At 44.7% G+C, this 18,199-nt stretch overlaps 1 protein-coding gene across 5 annotated transcripts in view; it reads left to right on the top strand.

The window, feature by feature from the left end:
* ANKRD13B (ankyrin repeat domain 13B) overlaps window positions 1–15,080 on the top strand; it is a 475,220-nt gene extending 460,140 nt beyond the window's left edge. For all 5 annotated transcript variants that reach the window (XM_086955096.1, XM_086955097.1, XM_086955095.1 and 2 more), the window contains one exon: window positions 13,896–15,080. In XM_086955096.1, the coding sequence (XP_086811222.1) occupies window positions 13,896–14,089 (194 nt within the window). In that variant the 3' untranslated portion in view covers window positions 14,090–15,080. The remainder of the gene's footprint in view (window positions 1–13,895) is intronic.
* The last annotated feature ends 3,119 nt before the right edge of the window (window positions 15,081–18,199 follow it).

The following is an 18,199-nucleotide window of genomic DNA, read 5'->3' as shown; positions in this document are numbered from 1 at the left end:
GTCCCAAAGAAAGGAGAAACTGGCCGAGTTCGTCTGTGTGTAGACATGAGAGCGCCCAACACAGCCATTGAAAGAGAGAGACATCCTGGCCCACACATCAGTGACATGATCACGTCCCTCAACGGAGCAAAGATATTTTCAAAACTGGATCTCAACAAAGGATACCATCAGCTAGAGTTGCACGAAAGGTCAAGATACATCACAACATTCTCGACACATCTTGGACTATTCAGATATAAGAGGCTAAGTTTCGGAGTGTCATCAGCGGCAGAGATATTTCAAGAGGCCATCAGGAGAACAATACACCACATCCCACAGGTCCTGAACTACAGTGACGACATCCTCGTATACGGAGCAACGGAGGCTGAACACAACAAGGCGCTGAATGAGGTCTGTCAAGCGCTGCAGGACGCGAACCTCACACTTAACAAAGCTAAATGTGAACTGCACAAACCAACACTAAAATATTTCGGACACCTGTTCTCTGGAAACGGAATGAAACCAGACCCAGAAAAGGTAGCAGCGCTGAATGACACACCAAGCCCAAAGGACGTTGGCGATATACGATCGTTCCTAGGTATGGCCAGCTACTGCTCCAGATATATTCCCGACTATGCTACACTAAGCTACCCATTAAGGAAGCTCACTAAAGAAGGTCAATCTTTCCAGTGGTCCACCCAGTGTGAAGGAGCATTTCGGGAAATTAAGAGAACTGTTGAATCAGCAAAGAACCTAGCATACTTCAACCCAGCAATGAAAACGGAGATAACGGTGGACGCCAGTCCCGTAGGATTAGGTGCCATCCTGGCACAGTATGACAGGGACGAAGACCAAAGGCACATAGTAGCGTATGCTAGCAGAAGCCTGACGGACACAGAGAGGGCCTACTCGCAACCAGAAAAGGAAAGCCTGGCGGTTGTCTGGGCGTGTGAACACTTCCACATCTTCATTTTTGGAAAACATTTCACACTCATAACGGACCACCAAGCCCTAATCACAATCTTCGGGAACCCGAAAGCAAAAATGCCACCAAGAATAGAGCGGTGGGGCCTAAGGCTGCAAGAGTACACATACACCATCATCCACAAGCCAGGCAAGGATGCAAACCCAGCAGACTACATGTCACGACACCCCATCAAAGACAACAAACGAGAACAATCAATAGCGGATGAATACATTCACTTCGTAGTGAATCAAGCGAGGCCTCCGGCTGTACCACTGGATGCAATCTGTGAAGCAACACAAACGGATACCACCCTGCAAGAAGTGAAACACATGATCCAAACCAACGGCTGGAGACGCAAGTCAAGCAATGGACAAAACAACACTGACATGGCGGCATTCAAACATGTCCATGAAGAACTGTCGATAGCCGCCAATGGACTCATTCTACGAGACACCAGAATAGTAATACCACAACAACTCAGACAAGGGGTTGTCAACTTAGCGCATGAGCGACACCGGGGCGTTGTAGCTACAAAAAGAGCACTCCGCGAAAGGGTCTGGTTCCCAACACTAGATCAGATGGTGGAAGCGACATTGAAGGACTGTCTGCAATGTCAACTCGTAAGTCGTCCAGACCCCCCTGCACCGCTACAAATGTCCCCACTACCGGAGGGCGTCTGGCAACACATCGCCATTGATTTCTTCGGGCCGATCAAATCGGGCCAATATGTCCTGGTCATCTTGGACGAATACTCCAGATTCCCCATCGCCCAGCTGTGCACCTCCACAAAAGCATCGAGTGCCATACCCATCCTGGAAGAGGTTTTTGCCGCCTGGGGAATTCCCCTAGTGGTAAAGTCAGACAATGGACCACCTTTCAATAGCCACGACTTTGCTGAGTTCGCCCAACACCTCAACTTCACACATCGCAAGATCACGCCACTATGGCCCCAGGCCAACGGAATGGTTGAACGTTTCATGGCCACGATCAAGAGGACCCTACAGCAAGCAGAACTGACCGGAAAGCGCCCGCAGACAGCACTTGACGAGGTGCTGCGGGCCTATCGAAACACGCCTCACTCCACCACGGGCAAATGTCCCGCTACCATCATGCTAGGACGCCCAGTGCGCACCAGAATACCAATGATGAATCTGATTGCGCCAGAAATGGATTCTGACTCTGATCACGAAGAGATCGCGGCAAGAGACAAAGAAAAAAAGGAAAAGATGAAAGACTATGCGAACGAGCGATGTCACGCGGCCCCCCGCAAATAAAAGAAGGAGACTGGGTGCTGGCAAGACAAGAGCAGCACCGAAAGACTGACTGTCGATATAACGAGGTTCCACTCAAGGTAATCCAACAAAAGGGAACCATGATCACCGCGGAGACTGAAGGGAAGAGACTCACCAGAAATGTGACATACTTCAAAAAGTGCGGACCCACTGTCACCGAGTCACTGGCCAATCCCAAACAGGAGCCGGAAGACCATGAGATACTGACAACCAACAACTCACCACCAATGGAGGTCACTGATGAGAATGAGAGCGACAACCCCGACCTTCAAGCACGCCCCAGACGTGTGATTAAGAAGCCATCGCGTCTGATCGAAGAACCTTAAAGAAATGAACTTGTGATCTGATCAGGGACACGTCATTATGCCACCATTCACCGAGGGGGGAGGTGTAATATAGTCAACAGACAGTGCCCAGTGACCACACTGACCAGGCACTAGGACCAGCCCGAGGGAAGGCCGAGGGCGGGAGGAAAGGGAGGAGCTGGGGGACGAGAGGGCAGTTCACTGCTGACCACCATGGCTGTAAGACCTGAATAAAGAAGCTCCCTAAGTAAGAAGTTGTCCGCGTGGTTCATAGGTCACTAGGACACTACACTTCCCAACAGATATTTCTCCATTTTCCCTCTTTCGGAATTTTTCTCTCCCAACTGACAATGGGCCAAATGCAATACCTGTAAAATGGATGGCGTACTATTAACTACATTTTTTCTCTCATCCTTTAATGTAACTTAATACAACAACCCTTCATGAAGTAAGGTCCTACTCCGTCTCTCTCTTCATGGCTGGCTTGTTTCCAGGTGGATTCTACGTTGCTATCCTTCGCCCTGGCTGTCCAGAACCTCCAGCTGTGTTCCTTGCTGGCATCCCTAGATCTAGACACATTTATTGGTTTGCTGTGAAGGCCTTTTGCAAACAACTTTCTCTCCTTCTGTCTATCGCACTTTTACTTCCTCTCTCGCTTCTTACCAGTCTCGATTTCTGCATTTTCGAATGGAGAGGTCTTCAACCAGTCAGTTTCCTTGCTTTTAGATCCATAGGATACAATATGATGATGAAAATTAAGGTGGCATGTTCCCCGGATCATATTATCCACCAAGTCAGGGACATTTATTTTTCTTTCTGCCCCATCTATATCTAGGGATATAGTTGTTCTCTGATAGATTTTTCTATCTCTATGTACACAGGTTATGGCCACCTGCCTTTTTGTCTCTTTTTTAAAGGGTTTACCCACTTCAGGTGTAGAACTGAAAAATGACTTCCAGAATCAGCCTATGCGTTAATTGTAATACCATTAACTTCTACAGATTTCCTATATACTTTGGATGGTTCTGTAATGCATAGCACATTCTCCATACTGCACCCTACTTTAATATGCTCTGGGCCCTGTATTTTCTGTGGGCAATTTCCCACTCTGCTCAATTACCAACATTGAGGCAGTGCCTAATTTGAGCCACTGGTTTCCTGTGCTCTGTACCAGCGCTTAATTGTTAAAACCAGTCCTTATGGCTGTCTGTCACATGGTGGCCGTGTTTGTCTTATTTAGAGAAAAGCATAACAGTTGTTTCATCATCATCATCATAAAAACTTTATTCGGCATCAATACAATACCATAAAAGTACCAATAAAAAACCTTCAATAACATAAATAACACAATAAAACCGATCCCGGCATAAAATACATGTACCGAACAGTCCATAAAAAGGAATTGGCGTCATTAGATAACATTTTAACACTCTTACAAAAGTTCACATTCATGACAGGTTGGCCCAATGAGTTTGCATTTCTTTAAGAAGTGCCCTTGCCTACACAATTCATTTACAGGACTTTTGACCTAGCTGTTTTGAAGTTAGTATAATTATACCTCTCCTCTGGTATTTCTAGAACGCATTGCCAACCTTAGGAAGTTAACAGTAGAAAAAAAGGTTAGCACCTCTGAAGACAATTTAAAAAACAATAAAGCCACCTTGGCCTGCTTGAAACCCCCCTTTTTAAAAATACTTCTTTAAAAACGCTTCCTGGGGTGCTCGTAGTAGGGACACAATAGCACAAAGTGATGGGTGTCCTGCGGAGACCGTTGGTCGCAGCCGCATGGGCCCTTCAACTCTGTGGTCTTAGTGTAACCTGCCGGCAGATACTTTTCAATGCCCGGGCAAGATTTGGTCAAGATGTGCATTCTCACAGAGGGTTTATTCAATTCACTGCCCTCCCCCCGGTCAGCCACGTATTTTGTGAATACCGTGGTAACATAGGCCTTGTCTGGCGGTAATAGTTTTGTTGGATTATTAAAAAAGTCCGCACACCCCAGGGCTGACAAAATTCCCTCACATACTTCAGCCATGCGATATTTCTTCCTTGATCTCGTGCCAAACAGTCCCTCATAATCCCCTTGGTTAGTGATGCTTCGGGTTTAGTCAAAATCTTAATCCAGAACTTGATGGGTTTTAATTCTGACCTATCTCTGTAGACCATGACGCAGGCATGCCTGACTCTAAAGCAGCATTGATGACTCTGGTCAGGATTGGTGCCCACAATTGTACCTCACTCAGGAAAAGATCAGGGGGGGACCTCGTCAGGCCCTGGGGCTTTGTTCTTCGTCAGCCCCTCTACGCTTGCCTGTATTTCACCCAGGGAGAATTTTATATGTCCAGCATTCCCGCCCTCTTCCTCAGCCACTATATGGTCCTCTATCCTACCATAATTATATAACCCACTATAGTGAACATACCAGGATTCTGGCAGGATGTGATTTATGTTCGGGATATTAGCCTCTTAGAAGCAAGGGTCATTAATAACCCTCCAGAAGGCAGTCATGTTCTTTGACTCTACCGCTTCCCTCATGTTCTCCCAGGCCTGGTGTTGCACAAAGATTTTACAGCGTTTAACTGCCTGCTTATACAGTGCCCGACAGGTGGACACCCTACTCTTTTCCGTAGAGACTATTTTAGGGCCCACTTCAGTTCTTTTGCAGCCCTAGAGCAATCATAATCGAACCACCAAGGTTCCTCCTTTCTCATCCTATCGGATTTGGTCCTGAGTAAACTGTCAATGTGCTTGGTGACTTCTTGATGTGCTATAACCAACTCAGCCCCATTCACCAGAGGGTTTAACACTTCCATACACATTATTGCTTATCCGCTAATAAAGCTCTATAGAGGGCATCACCATCTGCCTGAGACCATGTGAGTCTCCTCCCTTGGTCAGTAGCTGATAAGACGCCACTCTTCCCCATAGAAGGAGTGGGCTTGGATAGATTTGGGTCCCTAAGTGAGAAAACCAGTGGGTTGTGATCACTAAATATACTTGGTTGTATCAGAAACCCTAGGATCCTGGTCGTAATAGAAACATAAATATAATCAATAAAAGAGGCGCAGCCTCTTCCTTTAAAAGTTGGGTGAATCAGACCATTCTCCCCTATGTTGATCAGATCCATGGTATGAGAGAGGGCGAAGGATCCTAGCAACTTATTTAATTCCCTTCCCTCTATTGTGTGCTCTAGATGCGGTCCCTCTTCTAGTGGGCATAAGGACCATTCCTCTGTTCTAGGTTCCACGTTTGGGCATAGGTGACAGTTAAAGTCACCTAATAGTGCCAACTGGGGTGCCCTGCCCCCCTTCTCATATATCCCGCTTACCCTACGCTCCAATTCCTTAAATCTTATTAACGACTGGCCCGATAATCCAGCATTATAAAAATGTATAAAAATTAGCTTGAGGCCCCTCGTACACAATCTGACCCCTGCACAAATTTTGAGTCCCATCCTAGATCATCCCACCTCCCCCTAAGGCTTAAATCCACGTATATGATTAAACCTCCCTTCGCTCTTCCTACCATTCCCTTGCACACCGGGACAAAGTACATTTTGTAACCCTCCAGAGCGGACAAGCTACTGTTCGTCTCCTGTGTTTCCTGGAGGCAGATGACCTGGAAGCGCTTTATATAAAGTAGCCATTCCGGGTTAGAAATTTTGGATGAAAGCCCGGCTATATTCCATGAGATGATCTCAATAGAACCATAACTATGAGTGTCTGGGCATTCTGATATTGACCAGGTTGCGAGCCTAGGGGAGGTACTATTTCCTAGAGTGTTCCCTTTCCTTGTGAAACCCTGAGAATCTCCAGCGGTAATCTTCGACATAGTCCTCTCGGCCTGTGGTCGTGGTGTCCCTCTCCCACTTATATTCAGGGATGCAGCATACAGAGCTCCATCCTCCCCGGGTAATTTACTCTTTTTGCGTCAATCGATATTATCTAAGGCTGAGACTTTTGCTAGCAGACCATATCAATTGGATAAGTGAACCGGGGTGGCACCTCGGGCATAACCTGCCTGGACACTCCTCTGGTTATCACTGGAATTTATTCCCTTCCTATCTCTATAAAAGAACCCCAGTGGTAACATCTTAATAGTCGAATCGTCCTCTGTTTGAAAGAGCCCTTGCCCATAATAAGGAGATCTTGTACCAGTCCAGCGAACCTAAAGTTTAAAATCACAGTGTCTCCTGGAAAGCACTTCCTGGTGCAGCCAATCCAGGACACCCGTCTTGCCATTAGAATGTGCCTGTAATTGGCGATATTAAATTGCAGATTCCTATTCAGCCAATGGGCCGACATATTAATTAACATTTGCGAAGTTTCTTCTTTAGTTCCACCACACGTGGGAACCCCTGTCAAGAGTAGTGTGTAAGGAGAAGCTGCAGGTAAAAGATCTATAACCGGCAAGGCCATAGAGCTCCTAACCCAGTCATCTTGCACAGACCGACTATTCTGTCTTGCTAGTACTTTTTCTGTTCGATCCCCTCTATTTTCCAAAACCCCTTGTGATTTCAGATTCTGGTCCTCAATTCCCTCTCTTATCCGACTAGTATCTCTCATATCAGGTCTTACACTTGGGGCATTACCCACCCTAGATCCTCCCAATAAATCTTTGTTAGCAAACTCCTTTATTACCTGCTGTTGTTCACCACTATGTGCTGTGTTGCTGTGTCTCTCTGGGGGCAGCACGGCCCATTAAAGGGCAGAAACTTCTGAAACCCCCAAACTATCTGCTGTATGTGCCATTACAATATTAATGTGATTATTGGTCTGGGCAAGCAACATAATCACTTTCTCTTCGATTAAGGTAATCATTTTGTGTAGGGGTCCTAGGTGAGTATTGAACATTGTTTCCAGCCTGGACCACATTTCTGCGCCCCCCCCGCCCACCACATTACCTGCCTTCCTACATTTTGTGCACTGGGAATTCTCCAATTGCCCTTCTGTGGTTATAGCCCTGGCCGAGATTAGAGCTCCTTTCCTCTTGGAATTAATGTTCTCATTTTGACTCCCCACCCCTCGAGTTCGCTTGGTTTTTGCCAATGGGTCCAATTGTGGGGTAGTAACCTGTCCAGTCTCGCTTTGTTCTAGTCGTGCCCTTTTTGATCGAGCGGCCACCTCCCCACCTTCCATTAAGGTTTCTCCATTTTTATTTGAAGACACGGCCAAGATGGGGGTTCCCTCCATCTGACCTAGCCCTCAAGATGATTCTATTTGTGGGTCACAACCCCCCTCACTCTCCTCTCCTGCCGGTGTTATCATGCACAGCCTCTCCTGTAATATCTCAGTTGCCTGTACTGACGATTCTGTCACTTGTGATTCTATAACCACAACATCTGGGCTATTGGCAATATAATCGCCATTTACAGTATCTTTATCTATTGGGTAGTCGACTTTAGGTGACCTGGCCAATACTATGGCCCCCATTGATGACCTCTTGTGTGATGCAAAAGCATAACAACAGTTGTTTATTAATTCAGTGTAAATTAAAAATGACTAATACCTGCCACCAAAGCCATTCTTTATAGCTTCAGAGGCCTAGAACAGTCAGATTGGTCACTCTTGTAAGAGTGTGATTGTAGTTGTGTTGCTACTGCAGTTTACAGCGCTGGCAAGGGCAATGTGGGGGTGCAAGCAGAAGTGGCCCCCTGAAGGGGTCCCTGGCACTTACAGTTTTACAAATTAAGCACTCCATTGGGGATCTTGAGTGAAGCTATTTGCCAGTGGATTCAATGGCTGTTTGTTAATTGGGGATAACTGATGTTCTTAGTTTGGTAAATGTTTTTCTTACGTTGATAGGTGACAGATAAGTTTTAATTTCAGGAGATCTGTGGTATGCACACGCTAACTCAGTGGCCACAATAACTGTGAGATGCAGATGTTGTCAAATCCAAACTCGTGTGCAAGAGGGTAAGGTATCCAGAAATTGTTTTAGAAGTACTTTATTCACCTATTTTTCCATGGTGGGTGTAGTAGGTTGTAACAACCTATTCTCTAGATATTAAATGCAATAGTATAACACCTAAGGATTGTCCCATTGGGCCTACCTTTCTTTCCTGAACTGTACCCGATAATACTCCACGTCATATCCGAGCCTTTCCCATATGGCCTTTTTTAACTTCAGGGTATGGGGTAGTTCCAGAGGAACTGGCAGTCTGATTGGCTGTTGTTTGCAACGCCTCAAACAGCAAAGGGGCCACATATTTCCCCAGCATTCTGTGGGCCCAGTGGCGGTGGTTGACGTCCTCTCAAAGTTCGTAAGAAAGAAATCCGGATCCTCCTCAGCTTGGTAGCTCTGTAAGACTGTACTGGGAACATTTATGCGGACCTTAGGTTGAGGATAAGATCTGCGAGGCACAATTTAGCAGTGTCCTCCGCCTGTTGGTTATTAGTGATTGAGGTGGCCTCATCTTTGAGCGCAGTCAATACAGTCTCCCTGTTCTGCAGAGCGGATTGTGCCTGCTGTTCTTCTACCAGCTTTAGGTGTCCTTGCTCTTCTGCTAGTTGTTAAATCATGTCCTCTACGGTGACTGACTGTGATAATGTTTTGCAGCAAAAAAGTATCTCACTTATGACACCACTGTAAATGGGCAACAAACACCACGCTAGTCTTATTTGACCAGTTTTAAGGTTGTTTATTGGCCTCAAAATGAAGGCAACAACAAAGGTGTGTACCTCGGGGCAAACGAAATTAGCAAAATCTGAGTCTAAATTACTCCCAAAGCCATACCTTCCGGTGGTACCGTCACCATGTTGGTCAGCATGTGTGGTTGTCAGACCTCCAGCTCTTCAGTGGTTATCTGTGGCTTTAATTTACTCAGGCCCTCGGTTCTCCTCACTCCTGGGGCTTCTATTTTCCTCAGACATTCCCCACCAATCAAACCACCCTCAAAACCACATACGAGCCACTTACCTGTAGCCACTACCCTGCTAAGGGCTGCAGCTTCCGTTTCCGCAGCGACTCCTTCTATTGGGTTGCTGAAGCACTGGTGTCTTCCTGCACCGTCCTCAGTCGGCTGGGCCACCGCCTTCTCCACTCTAGAATCTCCTTCCTGCTCCTCTGCGTACTGCTCTCGCTCTCGCTCGTGGAGAAGTGTGGCTCACTGGTTAGAGGAGGCAGACCTGGAAGCAGAGGTCAGCCCGGGACCAGGGTTCAATTCCCGGCTCGGCGGAGTCTTGAGTCCTAAAATGTCCATGAACTCGACAATTCTCTCACTCCGGTGCCTACTCGATTCACGGGTTCACACTCTGCGACTCTGGGCAATAGCTTGCTTAATCTCCACAACGGCCCCTCGCGGCGGGATGCCTGGCTTTCACCTTGTAGATACCCTGCCGGGGTTATCTCACAGGGGAATACCAGGACGGGTTCCCTAAGCAAGCGCTTAGAGACCGGTTGGTGATTTGCGCTATATAAATTCCTGTACATTTACATTTACATTCACTCTGCTCCATTGAAGATTTTTCCATCACCTTCCCCAGACACTCCTCTTCTGCTCCTTCCTTCACATCGACCTCCTCTGTTGGGTGACCGCCCCTTTAAATCCAGTCTCAGCTTTCCTCTTTCAGTCATCCGCAGCCAATCACAACACTAGACTGCTAACCCTCCTCGACAGCGGATTCATTTGCTGAGGTATCGGAACTCCCCTATTATAAGGAGGCTCCTCTCTGCTCCCACCATTGTTCTTCATTTGCTCAGTCAAGCACTCATCCATTCATCCAAGTAAACCCATCTATGCACTCACTCATCCATCCATACGCCCATCCACTAACTCAGTCTTGTATTCACCCACTCCTCTCTTACTGAGAGACAGAAGTAATTATATTCATAATAGGTTAAAATATTTCCTATGGTCCTGAATACAGCCAGCAACTTTTCTATTCCAGCATCGACCCACTCAAAGGTGCAGAGAGGGACCATGGGGACCGATCACATTGCAGACTGAAGGCACACTGCTTCTTTAGCAGCTGTCATGGCAACGCTCCCACACTGCTCCCAATGATATACAGTAACACTACATCATGCTCTGAATGCATCCTTGAAGTAGGAGATTGTTCTATACAGCTCTGTAGTAGTTCACTTCCCACTATTCTTTCCTAACATCACTTGGTAGTCTCAGACATTCATTAATAAATCTTGAGTCACAGCTGTGCTAGATTGTGCTTGCATCCTTGTTGGTGAACCATCACCTTTTCAACAGAAAAAGAAGTACAATGCACTTCTGTGGCAGTGCATGGGCAATTCATTGTCAATGCATTGTAATGGAAGCACTCCTTAGGTCAGTGGTCTCCAACCTTTACAATAGGGCCACGTCCAATAAGATTCTAGTTCTGTACACCTCATTTAGAATTACCTATAATGACCACCGCTGCAGCCATTCACTCAGGTAACTGTACTCTTGCTCCTGCTGTCATTCTTCGATGGTCAAGTGTTCATTCACACAATATGTTTGATACACCGGAACCTGCAACATCACTAGTCTTTATGCAACCTTGCTTCACTGCGAGCAGAGATAGATGGTCAAGCTGTAGACGGTCCCACTCCCACAGGCTGCCAGACTGTGTGTTTATCAGTTAGCATGGAGACCTGCTATAGGTTTGGTTGTCTGCTACTCAAGAGATCTAAGATTTGCTTCAACAACTCCTTCCATGAGTCTAGTCCCTCTCTATGACCTACTGGACTGGGCTACCCTCTCACAAACTGCTTCCAGGGATCTGTTGAGCCACAAGTAGCTCCAGAGCTACTTGGTGGCGACCCCTGCTCTAGGCCAATACACCTCATATTTCAAATATCACAAGAGAGGTAACCTCAATACACTAAAAGGGGCCTTGCTATCCAGAGGACAGAACTCCTGTTTCTTTAACAGACTTTCACCCACATATTTCTATGTGGCATGCTTCATCATCGAGTCCTCACCTGGTATGTTTTTACAGTGCCAGGTGGGCTCAAACCCTCTTGTGCTACAATTGTTCAACTATGAGAAACACTGTTTAGGATTTTCAAGAATTGTGAAAAAATCCTCTAAATAACAGTTTCCGAAAATGTTTTCTGTAATGTTTTATGTTTGAGTGGAGCACTTAGAGGATTTTGAAAAATTGCTAGCTTGTGAGAATTCACTTAATTGAAACAAATCAAAAAGTGTGCACATATGCAATCATATGTCTACATGTTTCTATATTCAGAGAGTGCACTTATTTTCATGTATAATTTTACAACGCCTCTTTGGTGGTAATTTCTCTCTTGATACATGGGGGTCACATAATGTTTATTTGAGGGTCACTTATAATTCCATATACGGGTTTCCAACATCCATGAGGAACACTTTGAAATTCATTGAATGATTTAAATGTGTTGTTTTCAGTGGTGGCATCTATAATTCCATATATGTTTCCTTATATTAGTTCAATACCACTTTACAATTGTAAAGCACTATTCAGACCCTCCAGGATTTAGCAATTTACCAAAGAATTGCGAAATCGGCAGTTTTGTAAAAATGCTGTAATTTTTATAATACTGCCTGCGAAATTTGGAAAATATGATCATTTAAAAAAAATCTTTTTTTCCACCTCTCAATTATGAACTGTCATTGGCAGCGATATCCGGAGCAATGCAATGGTTGGTGCAAGCTGCAGCGGCCTCCTGATTGGGGCCCTGGCCCTTATTTATTTATTTATGTGTTTTACAAATGATGCACTGGTGTCTGCTCTTGAGTCACAAGACTGTAGTCTGAAACGTGACTTTAACTACAGTGAGATGCTCACGTCCCTTAGGTGGAGCCAGGAGTGCTCTTGTGAATGCGAACATCTGGAAACTGCAACATAAAATAAAGGGCTAGATGTATCAAGCATTTTTTTGGTCGCAAACGCTGCGAATCGCAAAATAGCAGCGTTTGCAACAAAAAAATCGCTATTTGAGATTCGCTAAAGGGTATCTTCTTACATCTAGCCCTAAGTTGCTATTAGTTTGCGTTTAGGGACGGGACTAGGCTTGGAAGCATGTTTAAATTGGATCAAATAGTTTGACCCTGTCTTTTAAAGCTGTAATTAGACAGACTTTCTTACTCCACTAGTTTAAGTCATTCTCAGGGGCCCTCTTTGAGCTAGGACAACAGGAAGTGATGTAACATTGAAGGACACCCGATTGGTTAGAAGTGATGTGAACAACATGTTAAAAGATAACAACCTCTCCAGGAAAAGACGGGTGCCGTGTTTCGAGCTCACAACGAGTGGAGGAGAGTATGCACACGCATAGCCTTTTGTTATCTTAATTTGAAGACTACGAGGAACAAGCATTGTCTAAGCCAATAGGTTTGACTCTGGCACTTGAGCACTGAATCAGGCAATAAAAACATCTTCTGCTGTGTAAAACACTTATAAAAACACAAAAAAGATACAGTTCTTTGACCCGATCATGAATCATCTTTTTCCTTAATCTCTCTTGGTGGTCCCTGCCTTTGTCAGGCTCTAACCTTAATCTCTGCTGCTTCAAGGGCATCACCACTCTGGTGGTGTGGGCGTAAACGATCGAAACAATAGTAAGTCCAGCCGCACATACTGTCAACCACTGGCACTGCAACACCTTTCCCTAGCAAGTAATGGAGGTAGGGTTTTAAACAAACGCACAAAAGGTGATGGGAGGAATGCTTGTAAATAGTCCGTCCACTGGTGTTCAGACACTACTACCTTACCTTACCTTGGGTCAAGTGCTTTCTGGTGGATAGTCTACCCCAGTGCTTAATTTTAGCCCAGGGTTTCTGGCGCTCGGCATCATTGAAGTACAGCGCAATTTTGAAATAAAATTATGTGTCCTAGCATCTGCTTTAGTGGTGCGTGCTGCTTTTGTAGTGCAAATTTAATGTTTGCTCCCGTTTTTCGGAAACACTTGAGAGCTACACTGAGACAATAGTTTGGCCTCAAGACGGCTGGTCTTGTAAGGAGCCCAAGAGCTGACCTTATAGGGGAAGGCAGGAACTGGCTCAATAGTGCTCTCGAGGGATACTTTGCATCAGTTTCTCTCCATGGCATTTATTAGCCCTGCTAAACATGCCTATTTCAAAGTGGAATACTCTGATAAAACAGTTTTCATTGATTTCAGGCTGAAAATGAATGATTATGAGTAAAATAAAGTGGTGCAAAAATGCCGTAAAGTTCCATATTTGTGCTGCTAAATTTGCGAATCCATGCCACAATATCCTGGGGGGGGGGTCTGACTATTGGACTAATATTTATTTGCATTAATTGAATGATGTCATTTTCAAGGATTGTGGAATGGGCATAGATGACTTGTGACTCAGCATTGTGCATCCGAAAGCTTTGCCACTTGCTAACTTGTGGTTCCTTTTGTTTGCAGGACACCTCAGCACACACCACCACTGCCCCCACAGCCTCGCAGCCCCTTGCCCAACGGTACCAGCCAGCTATTTGTCTCTTACGATGAGCAGCTACGCTTGGCCATGGAGCTCTCTGCCAAGGAGCAGGAGGAGGCCGAGCGCAGGAAACGACAGGAAGAGGAGGAGCTTCAGCACATCCTTCACATCTCCCTGACTGAGAAATAGCACATGATCAACCCAACTGGACCATCTGGGCATTACCGCCATCACTTCCAGCATTAACGGGCAGTCCAGGAGTGTGGCCACTGGACTAACTAAGGGCCCAGGAAGTGGGCTCCAAAGGGTTTACAATGGCTCAACATGGCACAGGACTTACTGACACCTCACTCACAGGGTATGGCTAATCTCCAGGCATGGAAACAATTGCAAGACTAACCAGTAGGAAGGCTCAGCAAATCTACACATCAATTCAGTTGGGCGCATTTCAAGATTTGGGAGTCAGTTTCCTATAATAATGCACTCTTCATCATAGCAGAAGAAGGCAGTGGAAGTGCATCCTGGGTGAGCTCTCCCTTTCCACATCTCAGCACATGGACATGGAGGACTTAGGTCTCGTTCCTTGCACAAGAGCCATCTGATCATTCGCCTTACTATATGTTGATACATGGAAGAACTGAGCACCACAAATTTTTATTTAGGCAATTAGATAGTGGCTGAACACCATGTGGCCTAAGTGATCTTGGTATGAGCCAGGCGTGGTGAGTGTCACTACATATGGACAGATGAGGTGTCTCTTTTTCCACTCAGAGGTTGCCAATCTCAGGAACCTCTCTTGTGCACCCTGTGCCTGATTTTGTCACTGTAAAATGGTTGCTCCTATATTCTGTCCTCTGGTATCACTTGACACTATAGACATATATTCATTCATTGGCACTGCTGGTGTTTGGGAAGACCAGCTTTCTGTCTATGGTGAGGCAGCTTTGGCCGACTTTGACTGTAGTGTGGCAGTGCCATTGTGACTCACAGCAGTTGTGTTCCTCTACATAGTTGGTGGCCCCTGATTTACTATGTAATGCACAAATTGTTTATTCATTCTTCGAGTTCAGTAGAGCGGAGTGCAAGGTGACTTGAATGTGCCCAAAACCTCGGTGAATCATCCCTCTGCTGCGAAAACCTTTGACGAAGCATAAAAGGGGTCTGTTTAATGGCTGTCTCTTAGTTCTGATGCTGAGTGTTGTAAAAAGCATGAAATCTGTTTTAAGTATTTTTTACAGAAAGACTGGATGACATCTTGCTGTAAGTGGGAATTTGAAAACAAATATGTGGATCTCCTGCAGCTGAGTCACAGAGGGCTTCCTGTCAATACTTTCACAACTAAACATTTTCACAAGATCAGGCCAATGACGAAGAGCACACCAAATGCACTGACGCTACTCTACAATCACCATCCTGGAGAATCACCTTTGCCATTCCCTGTACCCACCACTAGACTGTGTGCTAAACTCACCATAAGCGCTTACTCTTTTTTTACCACTAGGGAAAACCCTGCATTTACCACGAGTGCATACATTGGAGTGACCACTGGGGACAATCTCCTTTTACTTAAAGTCTACACCACTCTCTTATTTATATGATATACCCCGCACTTGCCACTATATTATGCGGTGTATTCACCATTAGATTAAAGTCATCATGAAAGTATGAACCCTGTACCTAGTTGTAGGGTGTAATATGCACACACTACTGGAGAATACGCTGGCCTACAGTTTTTACTAGGGTACGCTGTGCTCTTAGTACTCAAATACAATATGCCCATACTAGATTAGAGTACTCTAGAGCTAAGAGTAAGGTACATGAAACACTCATTGTTAGTTTGTATCCAGCACTTACCATCAGACTATACCTGCTCCAATTACTTAGGTATACCCTGTAATTGCCACTAGGCTATACTATGCAACCACCATTCGGATATGACCAATAACCTCTCAAAAAGGTAATCTCTAAAGTCAGCACCTGCTACCATTTGGATTTACGCTTCACTGACCACCAGAGAATACTCTGATCTCTGACTTACCATTGGAATGCACTCGCTTCTAGCTGGCACAGTGTCATCTGTTTCAGTAGCCATATTTACTTTCGACCAATAGGACATACTCTTCTCTCACTACTTGCTGTCACCGCTAGGGTATACACTGAAAGCTGGGCCACCACTAGTGTATACTCTGCACTCACTACAGAGTATATGCTATGCACCCCATTTGAGTGTATTTTGTACATTTTTCACTGCAATCAGATCTTCTACCATTATGTCTCTACACACACCCGGCATCCAGTGCTGTGAAAGCGTATCCAGTCTTGATTACTTTGCAATGGGATGGCAATACACCAATACATTGACGTATAGTTTGACGATTGTTTAAACCAATCAGAGAATATGATTTCTGGCTCAGTGTCAAGCACAAGCCATAGGATGACTTGGGATAATAGCTTCAAATATGCCAGGTACATTTTCTGAATTTGCCCTGACACTCGCCTGTCATAGTCGATCAGGATACTCAAACTGCCCTGAACTGACTTTGGCATAATGGGCTCATGGCCTGCTTCGAGAAGCGTGCTATATTGCTGGAGCCGGGAGGGAAATATTGGCTTTCATAAAAACTTTTATTTATTGATAACAATATTATTTCACCACAGGATTTGATGGGTGGTGTGGTACATAGTACCTTACTATTTAGAGACAGAAAGCGAGTTTCTGAAGAGCAGCAATACCAAATATATTCTTGTGCGGTAAGGGTAGGGTACCAATAGAAGACTTCGGGCACTTGAAGGCAAGGATACCAAACACCGGGTTAGAGAGCAGGAGCACTAAAAGAAGAATTTTAGGCATTGGTGCACCAAACAATACCTTTGAGAACTAGGACACAAAAAAGTCATTGCGAGAATCCATAACACCCATCTTGGGACAGGCCCATCTGATGGCACTTTGGAGTGTAGCACACCAAAACACACCTTAAGACCCTAAAGAAACATTCAAGAGGAGGGACTTTAAAACAAACATTGAAGAGGAGGGACACCAAAACAAACCTTAAAGAGGTAGGACACAAAAGAGATTTAAGAGTGAAACATCAAAATTAGGCTTTATGGAGGATTACTTAAACACCATGGAAACTAACAATTCAACATGGAGTGGATACATCATAGAAACGGACAATTCAACACGGATTAGATACACCATAGAAACCGACAATTCAACATGGATTGGATACACCATAGAAACCGACAATTCGTAATTGGATCGATTCTTAAAGAAGAAACTCTCAAAAAACCTTTATTAAATGGTGCTATTATCATCAACAGAAATAAAGAAAAACTATCCTCTTACTCCACACATCACCCCTTCACTCGTACATTTTTATTGAAATTCAAAAAATGTGAAAGAGCTACACATTATGATAAACGTTTCAACATAAAAATGCTGAAAACTAATACCTCAATCTGCAAAATTTCATATTTGAAAGCTTCAGAATTGTGTTTAATCATCAAAAGAATCTGAAAATCAATTAACATTTTGATTTGAAGTCCAGACTGTGCTGAACAAGTGTGATCACCATCTTGAGTTATTTATTTGTTTGCTGCTTTCTCAAGTTCCTTGGAAAGTTGTTGCGGTCCCTCTGATCATCCCTGAAAAGGCTACCTTTGGGATTCTGATAAAACCAATCTCAATAGCACGAATCCTAACAGTGACCGAGAGCACTTTGCAGTGGTCATGTCTTGCCCAATTCCATCTGAAACTATACCATGTTGAATTTGTAAATGTATAGGGGTAACAAGCTTATCTCACCTGAATTAAAACGTTTTTTTGCACTTGCAGCTCTGATTGGAAATAATCTTACATTTTTGGCCACGAAATATTACTTTATTCACATGGAGCATTCCATCTAGTATGGCCCATCCAGCCCACAATCCATTACCTTTTTTAATCCCCTGCAATATCAGCTGGGACGTGACTGACATTCTATAATGTACTTTTGCACCATGAGGCAAGCCTCAACCTTTTACATATCTACTTTTTTATTTGAACCCCTTTTCACATCTGTCTTCTCAGGTTTGAGTTTTTCCAAGTGCTTTTTATATTGAGATCTTTAGTTTGCATCAACGTTTTTGTTAAAAAAGTAGTTTTGTCTATCTTTTTTTTTTCGTGCCCAAAAGATTATCTGGCGCAGCCCAAAGTGGGGACGGTGAAGGGACTGTGCACATTTACTAGCAAGGGTCATTATACTACTTGCTTGTAGCTTGTGCTTACGGTTGCCCTCAATGTGAGGAA

The sequence above is a fragment of the Lissotriton vulgaris genome, chromosome 2_1 (assembly GCF_964263255.1).
Source record: "Lissotriton vulgaris chromosome 2_1, aLisVul1.2, whole genome shotgun sequence".
In the NCBI taxonomy this organism is placed as follows: Eukaryota; Metazoa; Chordata; class Amphibia; order Caudata; family Salamandridae; genus Lissotriton; species Lissotriton vulgaris.
This window is presented reverse-complemented; position numbering and strand designations above follow the sequence as displayed.